Here is a 16929-nt window from a genome sequence, read left to right as displayed (position 1 = left end):
TGTGAAAACAAATTTGAACACCTTTTGATTGATAAGCACTTAGCTTTTCAAAACAACCGACTTTTTAAACAGGGTTGCCTGTTGCACTAAAAGTGCTGTGTCTTTTTAATCACATGCAGAACCCATGTAAAAAAAAAAGGATTAAAGAGAAATTACCACAGGTTTAAATACCTAGATGACAATAACAACCCCTGAAGTCAACATCGGAGAGAATTACATGTTAAACGCATGGTCTCTGTGTAAAACTCCAGTCAAATCAAATTGTGTTTGTGGGGAAGGAGGAGAAATAGAAGTGTGTAAGAGTGTGTGTATGTGCATACACGTGTGTAAAATAACATTCCATTCATTCTTTAAATGCTAAGCTTGCCATACTGCGTAGTCGCACAACTCCTGACTAACAACAGACACAACACAACCACAAAGACATGAATATGCAGCTGAGTCTATTTTTTTTAATGTGTCTTCATGACACTAGCTAAAAGGAATGGGGCAAAACATTGGGGCAAAACAGGGTTTGCTTTCTGCATTTTAATAAAAAAGGGCCTCCAATGAAACATTGGCCATCATGGCAAAAGCTAAACCTATGCACAGTCCACCCTAAAATGTTTTGCTTTGGCTAGACAGAATTCCTCTCTTGCACGTTTTACACATTGTGATTCTCGATTAAAATGTTATCAGCTTCAATGAGAATCGTCAATTTAATAAACAAACAACTGCTTAATTATTCAAAATCCAGTTTATTATGCAGAGCAATTTAAATGTAATTACAAACTAAGTATTATTATACACTATTCCATAGTATAATGCAGTGGTCAGCAACCTGGAAAACCTTATTCTTAAAAAAAGCCATTTTGACTGCCTCACATGTAACACCAGAAATGTTAGAGTTCAGTTCATCGTCAAGATGGTTGAGGGATTAAACCCACTGCCTCTCAGTTGGGAGAGGACCACTCTACCACAGAGCCATGTCACCCCAGTTTAACCACCATGATGGCCCCAAACCCTGAGATAGGAGGAGGAGCGAAGCTTCCCGTTCCATCGGGGCCAACCTGAATGCATCTCCTCCATGGGACAACTCCAGAGTAGAGTCCAACCTCTCTTGAGTCATTCATTTTTGTTTTGTGTGTCTGTGTTGCATAAAACCACAGTGAACTGTTTTCAACCTTTTTGACCATGACATTCTTTGATGGGAATTTTCGGCAAATATTGCACCATAACTACGACAGCCATTTCATTTTCAGTAAGAAGAACATACCTACACTATACATTATTAGACTTCTGCTGCTTGTGTAAAATGGTACAACTGAGAGGAGCTAAAAACCACGAAGAGCTACAAACCACAAGGAGCTACAAACCACAAAGAGCTACACTCGCAAGAATCTTCCGCCAACGACATGAAGTCAAATGCATCCCAGAGGTGTGCGGCAGAGGGACGAGAGCTGGCACTAAAATGAAGTAAGTGAAGTGAGAAGGGACTTCTTGCTCCTCTCTCTCATGTACTTGGACTCATGTACTTGTGTCCCTATGGGGGTACATTACAACTACCATGAACACTTTTTGTCATTAGGTTACACTGAGCTGGCGGCACTAATTTTACTCACAGTCATTTAAAAAATAAAAAAAAACTCACAAAAGGGGTGCTGTTAAAAAAATAAACAATACAGGAGCAATCTTTCACCACTAGCATGGACAAGATTGAGAGGACTTAAATTAAACATAGATGATGAATCAACAAGTTACCAGACCAAAGAAAAACTGCCAACAATTCATATTGCTCATGGTCTTCACTTGTACAACAATGTGTAATTAGGAGAGACCACAATGTCTTTGACGTCTCAAAATACTGGCCACTGACAGCAAAAAGCTGAAAATGTTGACAGATTATTTGTAGACTCCATGTCTCAAACAGAAGATAAAGTCACCAATTTCTTTAGAAAACAATTGTAACTGTCGAGCACCGCAGTTTCTTGACCAAAGCAGCGGCAGTGTAAGCTAAAGCCCAACATGCCTTCTAGAAATTGTTTTACATAGTTGCTAGGCGTAAACACCGCCAATATTTCCGTTTGCTTTTGATATGGTTTCCAACATGATTGATGACAGCAATTCCTCTGTCTGACAGCACTATTGCAAGGCACATTTATGACATGTCAAAAGACATAGAAGAGCGGCTTAATGAAAAAAAAATACCAGATGCACGTTTTGCTCTGCAGTTGAATGAAACGACCGATAAAAACATGCAAACATATTTCTGACAGAAATGAAAAGTTGTTTGAAACTGCAGATAAATACCTGAAAATGGTTTATGTGAACTAGAAGGACTGTATGGGGATCTGCACCGATGGGGCTTAGTCAATGGCTGGGAAAGAGGAGGCCTGCAAGCTCTTTTCAAGTTCGTTGCTCTTGTTGCACAGTGGACTCACTGCATTATGCACAGAACTGAACTGAAGTCTGGAATTTTGATTCAATTTGTGAAAGCGAGCTCTGATCACACAACAGTTTGTTTCACATCAAGTCTCTGTGACTTTCATTTGGTAAAGTTTTGTCTCGGGTGTTTCAACTGCACTTCTAAGTATTCTTGGAGGAGAACGGTAATGATCTTACTCACAAATTTAGCGACAACTTTGTCATGAAACTCGCATGCCTCAGTGAGGTCTTTCAAAAACTTGATAATTCTAAATCTGATAAATCTGCAGATTCATGGTACCATCACACACCTATAACATCTAGCAGGTAAATGCATATGATTTATTAGAAATCCATTGATGTAGGAGCACACTAGAGAACTTAAAGAACACTAAATGGTACAAAACACAGTGACCACAGCAATGACAAAATCATATCCCTGCTCAGCAAAATAAAAAAAAGTTCCGGAAGTACCTCCAGGCGCATGATCCTGCAAAAAAAAACAAACAAAACAAAAAAAAAGACTGGATTCTAGCCAGCTTCACTACCAGACCAGCTGCGGACTTCAGGGCTGCAGAAGAGGAGGAGTTTATTGGTGTCACTTCAAATTCAGCTCTGAGGCTGCAGTTTCAGTCCAAAAAACTGACTGCCTTTTGGATTACAGTGGAAATGAGCTACTCCCTGCTAAGTATGAGAGCCATGGCCACACTGCTGCCTTTAGCCACATCCTTGTGGAAGACATGGGTTTCTACAGTTGCTTCAATAAGGACCAAATCCAGGCCAAAGGTGGATATTGAAAATGAACTTTCAGTGGCGGTGTCAAAGTGTATTTACATATCTTGTTTGTCATAAATGAACAGAAAAATATTAATATTTTTCATTTGTGCAACATTTTTTCACATAATTTTTTGTAGTGCAACTTCCTGTGAAATGAGAATGTATGTTTTTCTACCTTTCATGTGATACAGGCGCACTTTTTTTTTTTAATCTTATTTTATACTATAAAAGCTACACAATTGCTACAAGCTACAACATTGTTCTGAGGTCCCGAGTTCAGTTCCAGCTAGCTCTGGCATTCCCGTGTGGAGTTTGCATGTTCTCCCTGTGTCTGCATGGGTTCTCTTCGGGTACTAGGGTTTCCTCCCACATTCCAAAAGCATGCATGCTAAGTATATTAGACACTCTAAAATCATTGTTTTCAAAGACACATTGACAGGGGGCCAAACAAAAAACTAACTGTAAGCCGAGGGCTGGACTGATTGAATGAATTGATTGTTTAAAAACAAAAGAACAAGTATGCACATGGTCTAGTGCAGTGGTTCTCAACCTTTTTTCATTGATGGCACATTTCCTGTGAAATATGTTTCAGCCATGTACCCCTTAACCAATGCAAACCATTTTTTGGTTTGAAAAAAAAAAAAAGTCTTAAAACAGGCCATCAGTGTTTCAATCTTTAGAACCCTTCAAACTTCATTCGTAAAAAAAAAAAAAAAAAAATCAACAAAAAGTGTTCTCTTTTGGATCATAGTAAAAATCTGTTATCAAAAAGATGTCACTTAATTAATTATAAATATTTGTCAGACAAAAATAATCAACACAAAATGTCAGACCTGTTCTCAAAAAGAAATCATTAAAAATATATATTTGTCCCCAGATTTGTCAACTTAAATTGACCTTGTTTGAGCTCGTAGTTGACATAAAAAAATTAAAATAAATCATTAACTTAACAGGTAACGAGAAGTGGCTCGTGACGAGTTTGGTCGAACCATTCTAGTTTGGCAGTACAGTAATGCTAAAAAGTCCACTGTCACGCTCTGGCTGGAGTCCACTCTGCAGATGAAAATTGACAACTGGGTAATGTCAGAAGTGTCGTGGTGTCATCCATAGCCTGGGAATATGTGAAATCTATTCCTTTTATCACAGTGATGCTCTTTTAGATTGATGGACAGGCTCCGAAACGGCGTTTCTGCTCAAGCTCAGAATTGCCTTTTGTCTGGGCAAACTGCGTCACAAACACGAAGCATAGAGTTTTTGATAAAATTCCCATCTGTAAATGCCCGAGCTGATTTAACGATCTTTTCTGCCACAATAAAACTGTCCGTGACAGCAGCCTCTCTTTGTGATGTGGGTTTGGGTTTCTGAAAAGTGCCTACCAAGATTTAGGACCTTCTTTAAATTCTTCCTCCTTCTGTAGCCTGTGTCACATTTAGTCACTCTCATTTCATAGATTGCAATGAGAGTATACAATACAGAAATTGAGTCTATAATAAGTAATTGTCAATTGATTCATAACCATGTCAATAAAAATGTGCAACTGACCTTCACCATCAAAGCAGCATAACAAACTGATTTGCTTAAAATTATTGTTATAGAAGTAAAAAAAAAAAAAATCCATCCATCCATCTGTCCATCCAGTCAAACACAATTCGATAGATCTTTATTTACTGTAACTGTAGTTAAAGTCAAGCACCAGAATGGAAATTTTTGTAAGCAAGTGCTCAAGCCAGAAAATTGGGCACTTACATTTAAAGTTAATCATACTATTTTTTTATACTGTAAATTTTAAATAATGTGTATATATTTTTCTGTTTTTGCAATAGTCTAAAATAAAGTATACATCTTCTTGTTCCACCCTCTTGGTGACCAACTTACATTTTAAATAGAACAGATAAAACGTGTGTGTTTTTTTTAGAACTACTTTTACTGTTGATGCACATATCATAATTATTAAAAGATTTATTTTATCACAGACATGATTAAAATGTTGGTAGTTGAGCTACAAAATTGTGTCCTTCAATATACACACAACCTGTTACCCTGTTACCTGAAACCCCTTTAAGCCATCTATACACAGAGAAAGATGTATTTTTAATGAGCTATATGATATAACTACAGGTAGAAATGACATTATCAAGGCAGCTGACTACCTGTCAACAGTCAACTGCGTAGTGAATATATAAAATCCTAGCTATTATAAACAGTCAACTGCGTAGTGAATATATAAAATCCTAGCTATTATAAATATTTCTTGTCATCTTGTTGGCATTGAGATTTTTTGGTCAAACTATCTACTAGATAATGCCAAACCCCTTAAGGAAAAATGAAAAAGTTCACATTTTATCATACAGAAGGCACTACTGCCAAGCAACACAGTGTGCCTTTATGTCTGATGTCAATATGTTTTATTTATTTCCCACAGATGATGAGATTTAATGTCAATAAATCATTGTCATCAAAAATGGTAACTCTAGCAGTACACCTCACACCTGCCATTTTAATAAAAGTGAACATAGGTGAGCCAACATCGTGCAAATGTTTGGGAGACAAGACTTCCTCCCAATGAAGAGACAAAAACCAGCACATACCATCGCCAAAACCACAATGGACCATGACCACACCCTAGATCCTGATCCAGCTGTTGTCAACTTGGCTCTAGAAAAACATTACTTTCTAAAAAGAAATTTGCCAGAGACAGCAAGCTGAAAACCTGAAAATGAAGTAAGACATGGCTTTGTACACCAGCTAACACAAGTTTAAAGTAACATGCGTAAAATGCACAAAACAAATGCATCCAATGTTACTTCATAATAATAATAATAATAATAATAATAATAATAATAATAATAATAATAATAATAATAATAATAATACTCCAGGATCTCTATGTAAATATTCTGGTTGACCATCCGCCCCTTGTTAAAGGGGAAAAGTTGTTATTTCTAATTTGGTTTTGAAATGCATTTTTTGACGCAAGCCTAAGTCGGCAACCTACAGTACTCAGCCATTTTGACTGTGTCTCACAGGAACAAAAAACAAAATTGTGAGCCACAAATCCCTTTAGTCATCTAAAGTAAGAATAACACTACATATAAAATATATAAACATCATAAAATATATTTTTATGCAACTGTCTTCTAAAGCAAATGAATGAGATTAAAGCCAAACCAATCATCCATCTGCCGCCACATTATTCAGAGCTATTTCCCTCAATGTAAACTCAACATTATAATTGCAAAATAAAGGCTAGTTAAATTGTTAAATTATAACAGATCATCATAAAGCCAGCTGAGAAAACAGATGATGTGCAAAGCTATCATCTTTGTGAAAAGTTGTTTATTTTGAAGACTACATTGCATAACTTATGTTGCTCTCAATAACATCTTTCACGTTTCAATTTGTCAACTGGCATTTTTTTCTCAGTTTTTTAAATTTGGTCAGAGGGCAAGTAAATTAACACAAAAACGTGTAAAATGTCTTCCAATTCTGTAATGGTGCTAAAAATGACAACACATATAGTTCATAATGTTCAAATTGAGAGCTACTTTCCATGCTTTTGACCAAAGTCACTACAATCTTTAATAGCTGTGATATTCAAGATATCAACGCTCAAATCCTTGTGCATATGTGTTTGTGCGCGATGGGGGTCGTAAGATTATGGTTTTAGTGATATCTTGATAATATAAAATGAACAAAACAAAAAAAAATGAAGAAAACATGGTGGTGGCTTCAAGTGTTCCATGGCTGTGTGGTAGGTATCCACATAAAAAGGACAAAAGGACACGTATCAAACTCCATCACTGCAAATAATATCCTAGATTAATACGATCACGATAGCTATTGGGGCTCAAGTGGAGAAAAGGTCTGTCACATAAATGGACAACAAAACAAACGTGTATTTTTCCACCATTTATTATTCTGATTTTACATATACAAACATGTTATATTTCCGCTCAAGTGGAGTTAGAGGTCTCTGTAACACGTGCAGAACAAAACAAATACGTATCTTTCAACCATTTATTATTGTTTTATTTTACATTTCCATCAACGTTAGTCGCATTGTATAAATGCGTATCGAGGGCGGTCCAGGCGGGATTAAAAGGAAGGTTCTCCAGGGGTTCCGCCGTAAATGCCGCACCGGGTTTTCCGAATTTCCTTCGGCGGGCTTCTCACAGCCTCGAGCTGGTTTTACTCAACTGCTGTCCTGATATCACTCCGCTGGCATGGTGGAGAAGCTGACTTGATTATTGTGATGGTGGCAGGCGTCAGCCAGTGACTACACACTTCCGCCACCGCTTCCCATATTCACGTATTGCGCCGTCTGGACCCTTGATGCCTCACAACAGAACTAAGAGACATCCTTACCAGGATTCCTTTCAAACCAATAAGCATATGACATGCAAGTTGACTTGAAAACTCCGGAACCCGTTAGGTCCCAGCAGCAAAACTTTTTCTGTAAGGAGCACACCGTAAAGCGGCGAGTGGACTGTTGCTGCTCGGCGGGACTCTTGGCGTCTGTTTGACCGCTGGGTGCCCGCGCTTACACCGCCGCGGTGTTGTTGGCTCTCCGCCGGACTTGTTGTGAGTAGCGGAGAGGAGCTCCATTGTCAAAGCCTCTCATGTCGGCTCTTCCTCGTGTTCTCGGGAGCAGTTTGTTTAGGAACTGTGTTCAGTAGGAAATAAGACGAGGTCACTCGCGAGCTCCCAGCCGTACGAGCGCAATGCTCGCCGCCCTTTAAAGCCCCCAGTTGTCGCTCAATTCAGCGGCTGTTGCCGGTCCGACCTCCGGACTCCATCCTCAGCTGGCCGGCTCCTCGGGAGCCTTCGCCGCGGAGGACAGAAAGAGGGAGACGGTAGGCAGCGGAGGTGGAGGAGGGGGCGGCGGCGAAGACAAGCTGGACGTTGGAGAAAAGTTGCTTCAAAATAGCAGCCACCCGGCCCTGTGATGGGGGACTTTGCCTCCCCCGCTGCCGGACCCAACGGCAGTATCTGCATCAACAACAGCATGAACCCGGCCGCCGGGAACGTGGTGCCCGCCGGGGCTGTGGGCATACCTAAGCACAGCACGGTCGTGGAGAGGCTGAGGCAGCGGATCGAGGGCTGCAGGAGACACCACGTCAACTGCGAGAACAGGTACCAGCAAGCCCACGCCGAGCAGCTGGAGATCGAACGCAGGGAGACGGTCAGTCTGTACCAACGCAGTCTGGAGCAAAGGGCCAAGAAGTCGGCCAGCGGGAGCGGCGGCGGCGGCGGCGGCGGCGGCACGAAACAGCCGCAGATCAAACAGCCCGACCCGGACTCGGCCTCCTCCGCGGAGCAGAGGAATAACACGCTAATAGCGGTAAGGACGCGCTCCCAGTGACAGCCGGAGACCCCTCTCTCACTCGCACACTTCCGTAGATACTCTTGTCAACATCCACGGATCGCAAACAAGCACTCGCAGTAGCTACACGACTACTTACTACACGACTAACTTGTTCGCTCACAGTTGGAAGAGTTGACAACGCGGTCACTCAGCAGTAATTGCTTTCCTCACTTTTACAAGAACGCCGACTAAGTGCGTTTGTTTGCAAGGGTAGCAGAATGCTTCACAGCTGATTCTTTGACAGGGCACGACGTGTTAAAAGTGGTAAATATTATACTATACTATGAGCCCTCCTAACTTTTCTTCACAACACTATACTTCTCCTTTCTCCGATTAATTAGGTGATAATCTGGATGTGTTGTTGCAAACGCTTCCTTGCTCTCAGCGATGACAGTTTAGGCTCCAGATTTGTGACAAGAATCCCTCCCGTTGCCAGTGACTTTACATTACACAGTATTGCTTTTATTAATTCTTTAAAGGGTACTTTAAAGGCGAGCATTGTGATTCAATCGAGTCCTGTTTGAATGGCGGTTAGAAAACCAATTAATAATACAGATACATTATAAGATCGATACCTACAGATATAAACACACGCATGCGAACACTTCTCGTTTAGATACAACTCATTCATGAGAGATAGGGAGTTCTCTAATGAGCATCTATTAACAGTGTAAAGTTTTTGTTCCTGAACGCATATTGTTTTATGTAAACATAACACTGCATATTACTGTAAGTATTTTATATTTTTAATAGCATCATGGTTTGACGATATCATTATAAACAGTGCTTGGCAGTTGTGTTCAGTAAGGGAACAAATGAGTAGACCTTAGATTGTTGCCACATTAGTGACAATATTTTAGATGCACTTCCCTTGCAAAACAAATGACTACTAATAAGAGCATGTGAATCTTATGGGAGCGGACAGAACGGCTATGCTGATTTCTGTTTGGGGACAGTGGATGATATTGTGATTAGTTGTGAGCTGTGTTCATCTGTGATTCTCACTGTGGTTTTAATCATTCAAAAAAATCTTGACTCGGACGTGTGACTGCATGTGGAGGTAGCAAAGGCTAAAATAGACACAAACCGTGTAGAATCCCTGTTTGCACTGTATCTCCTGTGGGCAGGCTCAGGTTTCCTGAGAAAAGACCAAAGGACTCATGTCTGGAATGTCAACAGTGTCTTTTCCTTAGTTGCTGCAATGAGCCCAGGTCCTCTTCTTTTGAGATGCAAACTAAGACTGTCTTTAATTTCCGAGCTAGTTGTTGTTAAGGAACCTAGCCAGAACCGTCCAACGTAGTACTAGTACTTGCAATGCAGGACCTTCCTGTAGCCCTTGTGGACATTTAACCGAATTGTCCGTTAGGGCTATAAAGCTCTGTGATTGGATGGCCTTCTCTGTCACTGTTTTACAACAACATTGCGTTTTGGAGTGTCAAGACGCGAACTGTTAAAAAGAGGAAGGGAAATGAGTGAAGCGTGTGTTAGCCTTTTTGCATTTTAATTGCTCTGAAGAGTAGAGCTGCAGCTAGATGGCTGTATGTAGTCACTGCAGAAGCAGGCATTCGAGGAAAGCCAAGCTTGCTGTTGCTTCAGCTAAACCCATTGTGTATGAGTGCAGACACAAATGCCCGCAGGGTTGTGTTACAGTCTGTTCTTTAAAATACACAATTTGGCAAAGGTGTGTTACATACACAATATGTTCGAATCAAAGGTTAGAGCAAAGACAGTATGTTACAGTGTATAGCTGTTAATAGAGCATGTTGAACAGTGCCAATCCAACAATTTCATTTCTAGCTAATGAAGTGGATTAATGGTGTAAATAGTGTCAAACATCCTTCAAACTAACCAACATACTACTTTGAATTGTTTTGAATGACAGCTAATATATACGCTTTAAAAGGTTTGCTGCTGCACTGAATACATTTACGGACAATTTTGATGGGGGGGGGGGTGGTTGCTAATGCATGTGCAATTATTCTGTATTGTGTGGATACGAGAGTTCATTGCACTCTTTCAGGGTTCTCAGAAACTCCATATCAAAGCAGGGGCAAGCCTCTAATTATGGAAGGCAAGCTTGAATCCCTTATGGTTGCTCTGTGAGCAAATTCACGTAAATGATTCAACATAAGCAGCAGCTGTGTGTTCAATAACTTTCTCAAGGATACTGATAATTCTGGGGGATCCTGGGTTGAAAAACTTGAGCACGAATGACTTTTGTGTTTCAAACATTAATTGTACAGTTTGAATGGTCCAATCAAAAAATACCTGAATCTTAAGGCACTTTAGGTACACAATTTGAAATTACTGTACATTGCCAGACTTCAAAACATAATGAAGTGGGAGTTTTCAGTGACTTACAGGAGCCCGTTGCTGGGCTTCTGTGTTTTTTAAGTGTGTATTGCGTGCTCCACACACGTGCACTTTGTGACGGGCAACTTTGTGTGTGATGGTCTAGAACAGTGGCTCACAACCTTTCTTCAATGATCTCCACCCCGTGAATTTCATTTTGAACCAAGTACCCCCTCACCAGTGCAAAACAATTTTGGATGAAAAAAAAAAGACTCCAGATAGAGTGATGTGCAATGCGTGTCTGATTTATTAAACTTTCTTGCAATATCTCTAGGTTCAATTTACTCAGCTACTCCAGAAAATAGATCTTGTAACATTATCTGTTTTGTTTCCTGCTTGTCTTCTTCAAAAATGTGTCACAAATTACCATGCACATTTGTGTCAAACCTAACACAATAAAAGGATATAACATTTTGCAAGAAGTCACAGTTCAGCCATAAGTTGTTCATGTTCCAGTTAATTTGCTCTTAATTTGAAAAGAAAGCTGTACTATTCCTCTCAAAGAATTTAAAAGCATTGCATCGGATTTGCTGATACCTGCAGAAACCGTTATATTTTCACATACCCCTTGAAGTGTCTTCATATACTGTATCCTTTTGAAAACCACTGATCTAGAAGGTCTTTGGTTTGAAGTGACTTAGAGATGGCTATTGACTGTGAAATACAATGAAACCTTCGCAGTTATACTAAGTGGCTGCAACTATTACTCAAGGAAATGAAGAACCATCCATCCATTTTCTATAGCTGCTTATCCTCACAATGGTCGCAGGTTTGCTGGTGCCTGTCCCAGCTGTCTTTAGGCAGTGGGCAGGGTACGTACCCCAAACTGGTTGCCAGCCAAGTGCAGGGCACACAGAGACAAACAACCATTCACGCACCCAATCACATCTAAGGACAATTAAATATGACCAATTCACCTGCAATGCATGTTTTTGGAGAGTGGAAGGAAGTCGGAGTGCCCGGAGAGAACCCACGCGGACTCGGGGAGAACATGCATACTCCACACAGGAAGCCAGGTCTCCTTAACTGTGGGGCGGACGTGCTATTCACTCCTCAACACCTCGCCAGTGACATCATGTTAACAGCGACTGCAAAGCAGCGGTCACCAACTCCGATCATTAAGGGCACCCATGCAGCATGTTTTCAATGTTTGTAATCACCGACACACCGGATTCATATGACAAGCTGGTCAGGATGCTCCGCTGAAGCCTGATAATGATCCTGATCCTTTTGAATCCGGAACGCAAGAGCAGAGTTGCACCAAAGACATGCAACGTTGAGGGGCATACTTGGTAAACCCTGGTCTAAAACATATAGCACATCCTTCAGCCAGAACCGCAGGGTTTTTGTTTACTACAATTTTTGTTACAAACATTGCATGGAGGAACTTGGTACGCCTCTGTATAGCTCCCGAATAATCGAAAAAAAAAGTATTTTTCTTCGAATTGTCCGCGACAAATTCAAAATGTTTTCGCAACCCTCTTTTGGTTCTTTTCCCACTAGAGCAAGGGTTCTCATTTGGAGTCAGGGACCACTATGTTTGCGGAAACAAAACAAAAACAAAAAATTCAAGGCAAACATTAGTGCCCTTTTTATTCGGCAACATATTCAATTTGACAAGTATATTTATGACTTTTCAGCAATACTGAAGTTGTAAAAATTGCAAATTGCACACCTCCTTATAACAAACAAAAATCAAAATTGACCTTTAAAAATGTGCTTTTCAACCAACATCCCACAGTGTTTTCCTACAAGCAGAAATGCTACATGTATTTATTTATTATTATTTTTTTTTTCAACATGACTTCCCATCAGACCTCATTACTTAATCACCAGCTACCGTGCAGCTGTGAGGCTGATATGCACTGCGAGGGGTGCGTTAGCCCCCCAAATACTGTGGCTCAGGACAGCCTGTCTTTGGTTCTACTCAGTCTTCCACGCAAAGGAATGTCTCTCTATCATGCACGCACGCGCACCCTCATGTAGTTTTGTCCGGCTCAACTCCTGGCTGGCCAGGCCGGAGCGTAGGCGGCTGAGTATTCATGAATCTGGGTCTTCTGGTCCTTCCTCTTTCCCTCCCATTCTCGCCTCCCTCTTTCCCCTGGGTTCACCACTTCTCTGGTTTCAGTTTTAGTAAAGCACGAATGAAGCAAAACTGGTGGCAAGAGCATTGCTAATGTCAGTTGTGACTGTTGCCTGAGTGCTATATTTAAACTACTGAGCTGGCATGGAGCTGGCACTCAACACTATGCACAAGCATGCATGCACGCAGTGTGTGACGTCGACTTACAACTGTGACCTCATTGGCATGTGGACTTAGTAAACACTCACGGTTCCTTACAGTTTTCTTTGAAGATAGTTGGATTGTTCATCCAAGTCTTAGTTTTTATTTCTTATTTTTTTGGTCGTGCCTTTTTTATGTAACATTTTGCCTTTCTTATGTCTTCATCAGTTCCCTTTTGCCCCTCAGTTCCTGTGCACACATACTGGTTGTTTTGAATGTAGGGTGGTTGCAAACCACATTCCCTCCTCCCACGCTTGTTCACATGTTCTACAGGAACACACATACAGTGCAGGCCTTTGCAGTTATCCCTGTATTCGAGGGTTGAAACAACACTTTTGAATTTTGCTGAACGAAATCCATAACAAATACATTTCCACAACAATACAGCAGTCATATTTCTGTGTTTTGACTGAATTTATACAAACAGCTTTGAACACGTGACTTAAAATTCTTGTTGTAAATCCTTGTAAGTTTGTGCAGTAATTTTGTCACTCTCTCATCTCAGACAAGTTTGCATTCCACTTGACAAGTACTGTATTAGTTGTTGTACCTTTGTTTTGCTGTCTATTTACACATTCTGTAAATAGCATTTCAAACTAGTTGGTCACGTTACAAAAATTCAGACTTATTTACTTTGCTCGAATCATAAATGACAGAACAATTTCAAATTCTTTGTATTTTTATTAAATAATTATACAGTGGTGGTACCTTAGTACAAGTTTAGTTCCTTGTTTGCTGACCTTTGTAACTCAAAACAATAGTATCTCATTCCCATTGAATAGAATGGACGTGCCAATAATCAATTCCAGCTTTGCTAAAAAGCAAAAAATAAATATTTTCCAGACAAAAATGAGCATGCTATAACACAATTCATAAAAATATTGAATATAATTGCCAAATTAAATTGAGTTGAATAATTAAAACAGTTCGTACATCATTATTTAATGCGGCATTTCATACTTGTGAATATTGTTCTAGTTATTTGTCTTAAGGTGTTGCAGCACCATGTTTTGTTCAAATTTCACTTGTGTCTAAAGCCATAACTATTGTCATCTCTGTCTGACATTATTACTTTACTATTCATTATTGTAGGCTCAGCATTCTTTGCATCACTGTTCTTAATTGCTATTCCATATCACTGGGCCCTTCAACTTGAGAGGACTTAATTTCACTACCACAATGCAGCACTCGTATCTGAAATTAGTGCTCATCAATGAAATGAGCTAATCAGGTCAATAATAGCTCAAATCTGAAGAAACTGAAGTCATGCCACTAATATCTGAAAGCACCACTGTACTAGGCACAATAATAAAGTACTTCATTGCCGGAGCCTGAGAGAGCGTCTGTGTAAGCAAGTAGTTCAACAGTTTAAGAACGCTATTTAGACATATACAAATCATTCAGGGATTTCATCATCTATTAATAATAATATCATCATAAAATTATGTAGAAAATGTGAAGGAGTGACATTTATTGTGCTGCTACTTCTAGTGTGCTTGCTTTGGCCACCAGGAGGCAAAAATGTGCAGACAGTCTGGAGATAGAAATGAAGTCAAATACTGCTACTACAACTACAACTACAACTACAAAGTAAGACACATATAGGTAATTTTATCTAGCGGATAAATAATATGTGTCTGTGAGTAATGTTATTGTCTGTCTACATGCTCAACCTCTTGGGTTAATCCAAATGACAAGAGGTATTTTGAAACATCCATCCGTCCATCCATTCATCCATCAGCTCAGGCTCAGTTGTTGTCATGGGTGAATGTTAGGTTATGTACGCAAATGAGGGAAGTGAAGCACACAACGTTACACATCAGTGATTTCTTCTGCGTATGTGTACCTGCGTACCAGTTATGTGCATATATATATATATATATATATATATATATATATATATATATATATATATATATATATATATATATATATGAAATGTGTATGTATGTATATACAGTGGGCCCCCGGGTTACGAACTTAATCCGTTCAGCGGCTACGCTCGTATCTCGAATTGCTCGTATAGCGGGCAATCCAAATCCATGTAAATTCGTGAATGCATGCAACGCGCGCCGAAGCCTTAGGTAAAAACGACACACTGTATACATATATTAAAATTGAGTGACATAATCTGCTGTACTCTTGCATTATATAATAAATACAATGGATAAATAGCTTTTACCTTTGAAACGACGAGACATGAGCTGGGTGTAAGCAGAGGGGGGCAGAGTCCGACGCTCAAAGTTAACACGGCGATAGATATGCTATTGGTCTTACAGTGTTACAGTAACTCTTTCAGTCAGGGTGCAAATCACGCAGATACTAAAACATCATCCTCTTATTTCTTTCTTTACCGCTGCTAGTAATTTTAGAAGCTATGTCTAACAGATAAAGTTTGCAAAGTCTTCACAACATTCCGTTTTTCACTAATTTTCTCTCCTTCCTTCCATCCTGTCCCATCAAGCTAGATAAAGGCGTTCGGCCAATAGCATATCGGCATTTCTGTGATTGACGTGTGACGCCGGCCAATAGCATCTCCGTGAGTGAGACCGGGTGACCTTAATCGACCAATAGCATATTCGCATCTCCGTGACTGACTGATAATTATTCGCACTTTTTTTTTTAAACGGTTGGAATGTATTGACAATTAATTTAAAAAAAAACACACATTTAAACCAATGACAATTCTTTGTCCTGCAATCGGCACATTTAATTTCATGTCAGCTGTTTTTCCTTTTAGCTGTACAAACACTACACTTAAATGGTAATATATTTAGACACCGTGAGTGAGACAGTCAGTGTGACGTTGTAAGACCAATAGCGTTCACGTTACTTCCGCAAGTATCTACTGATGATTGATGATGTCGCTACTGTTGATTTTATTGACGCAATTAACGAGAACATTTCTACATACTCAATGGCCGGCATGTCGAATTGCTCGGAATTGCTCGTAAGGCGAGAGGTTTGTTCGTAAACGGAGGACAAAAATCTCCCTGATCCACGCTCGTAAGGCGAATTGTTCGTAAATCAGGGTGCTCGTAAGCCGGGGGCCGACTGTATATATATATATATATATATATATATATATATATATATATATATATATATATATACATTTATATATATATACTATATATATATATATATATATATATATATATATATATATATATATAATAAATTTTGCAATCACGATTATTAATCATGATTATTCATCATGTTTGGTCCAGTATGTCTTTTTATTGCCCTTTTTTTTAAACAAGCAGTATATAAACAAGGCTTCAAGGCCTGATACTTACAAATAATAATAATAAACTAAAAAAATAAAGTAAACTTGACACACCAAACCAATGAAGCCTACACAATAAGCAAGCACATTATTTACTTTAAGCAAATCTGAATAAATTAGAGTCAAAATGTCATTTTATATATATATATATATATATATATATATATATATATATATATATATATATATATATATATATTGTGTGTGTGTGTGTATATGCATAAACAATGCACAAACAAATACTGTTGTTATAACTTATAATGGAGATGCTTGCAAAGCGAAGCCTTGCCATAATGCTCTCCATCCGGTTTATTATTCTATGCGTGGTACTGAATTAAATTTATCTGATGCATATATGGAATTGTTTTTTTTTTCTAATGTTGATTGTGAGAAAAAAAACAACACAACTAAACAGAACAAAACAAAACAAAACAAAAACAATACAACAATACAAACCTT

At 39.2% G+C, this 16929-nt stretch overlaps 1 protein-coding gene across 1 annotated transcript in view; it reads left to right on the top strand.

Moving 5' to 3' along the window:
• Window positions 1-7367: 7367 nt before the first annotated feature.
• maml3 (mastermind-like transcriptional coactivator 3) overlaps window positions 7368-16929 on the top strand; it is a 109513-nt gene continuing 99951 nt past the window's right edge. Inside the window, exon 1 of the mRNA XM_088420207.1 lies at window positions 7368-8521. Coding sequence (XP_088276333.1) covers window positions 8126-8521 — 396 coding nt within the window. The 5' untranslated portion in view covers window positions 7368-8125. The remainder of the gene's footprint in view (window positions 8522-16929) is intronic.

Source organism: Hippichthys cyanospilos, chromosome 7 (genome assembly GCF_059441005.1).
Source record: "Hippichthys cyanospilos isolate Australia breed blue-spotted pipefish chromosome 7, RoL_Hcya_1.0, whole genome shotgun sequence".
In the NCBI taxonomy this organism is placed as follows: domain Eukaryota; kingdom Metazoa; phylum Chordata; class Actinopteri; order Syngnathiformes; family Syngnathidae; genus Hippichthys; species Hippichthys cyanospilos.
The sequence above is the reverse complement of the archived record's forward strand: the minus strand, read 5'-3'. Positions and strand labels throughout refer to the sequence as shown.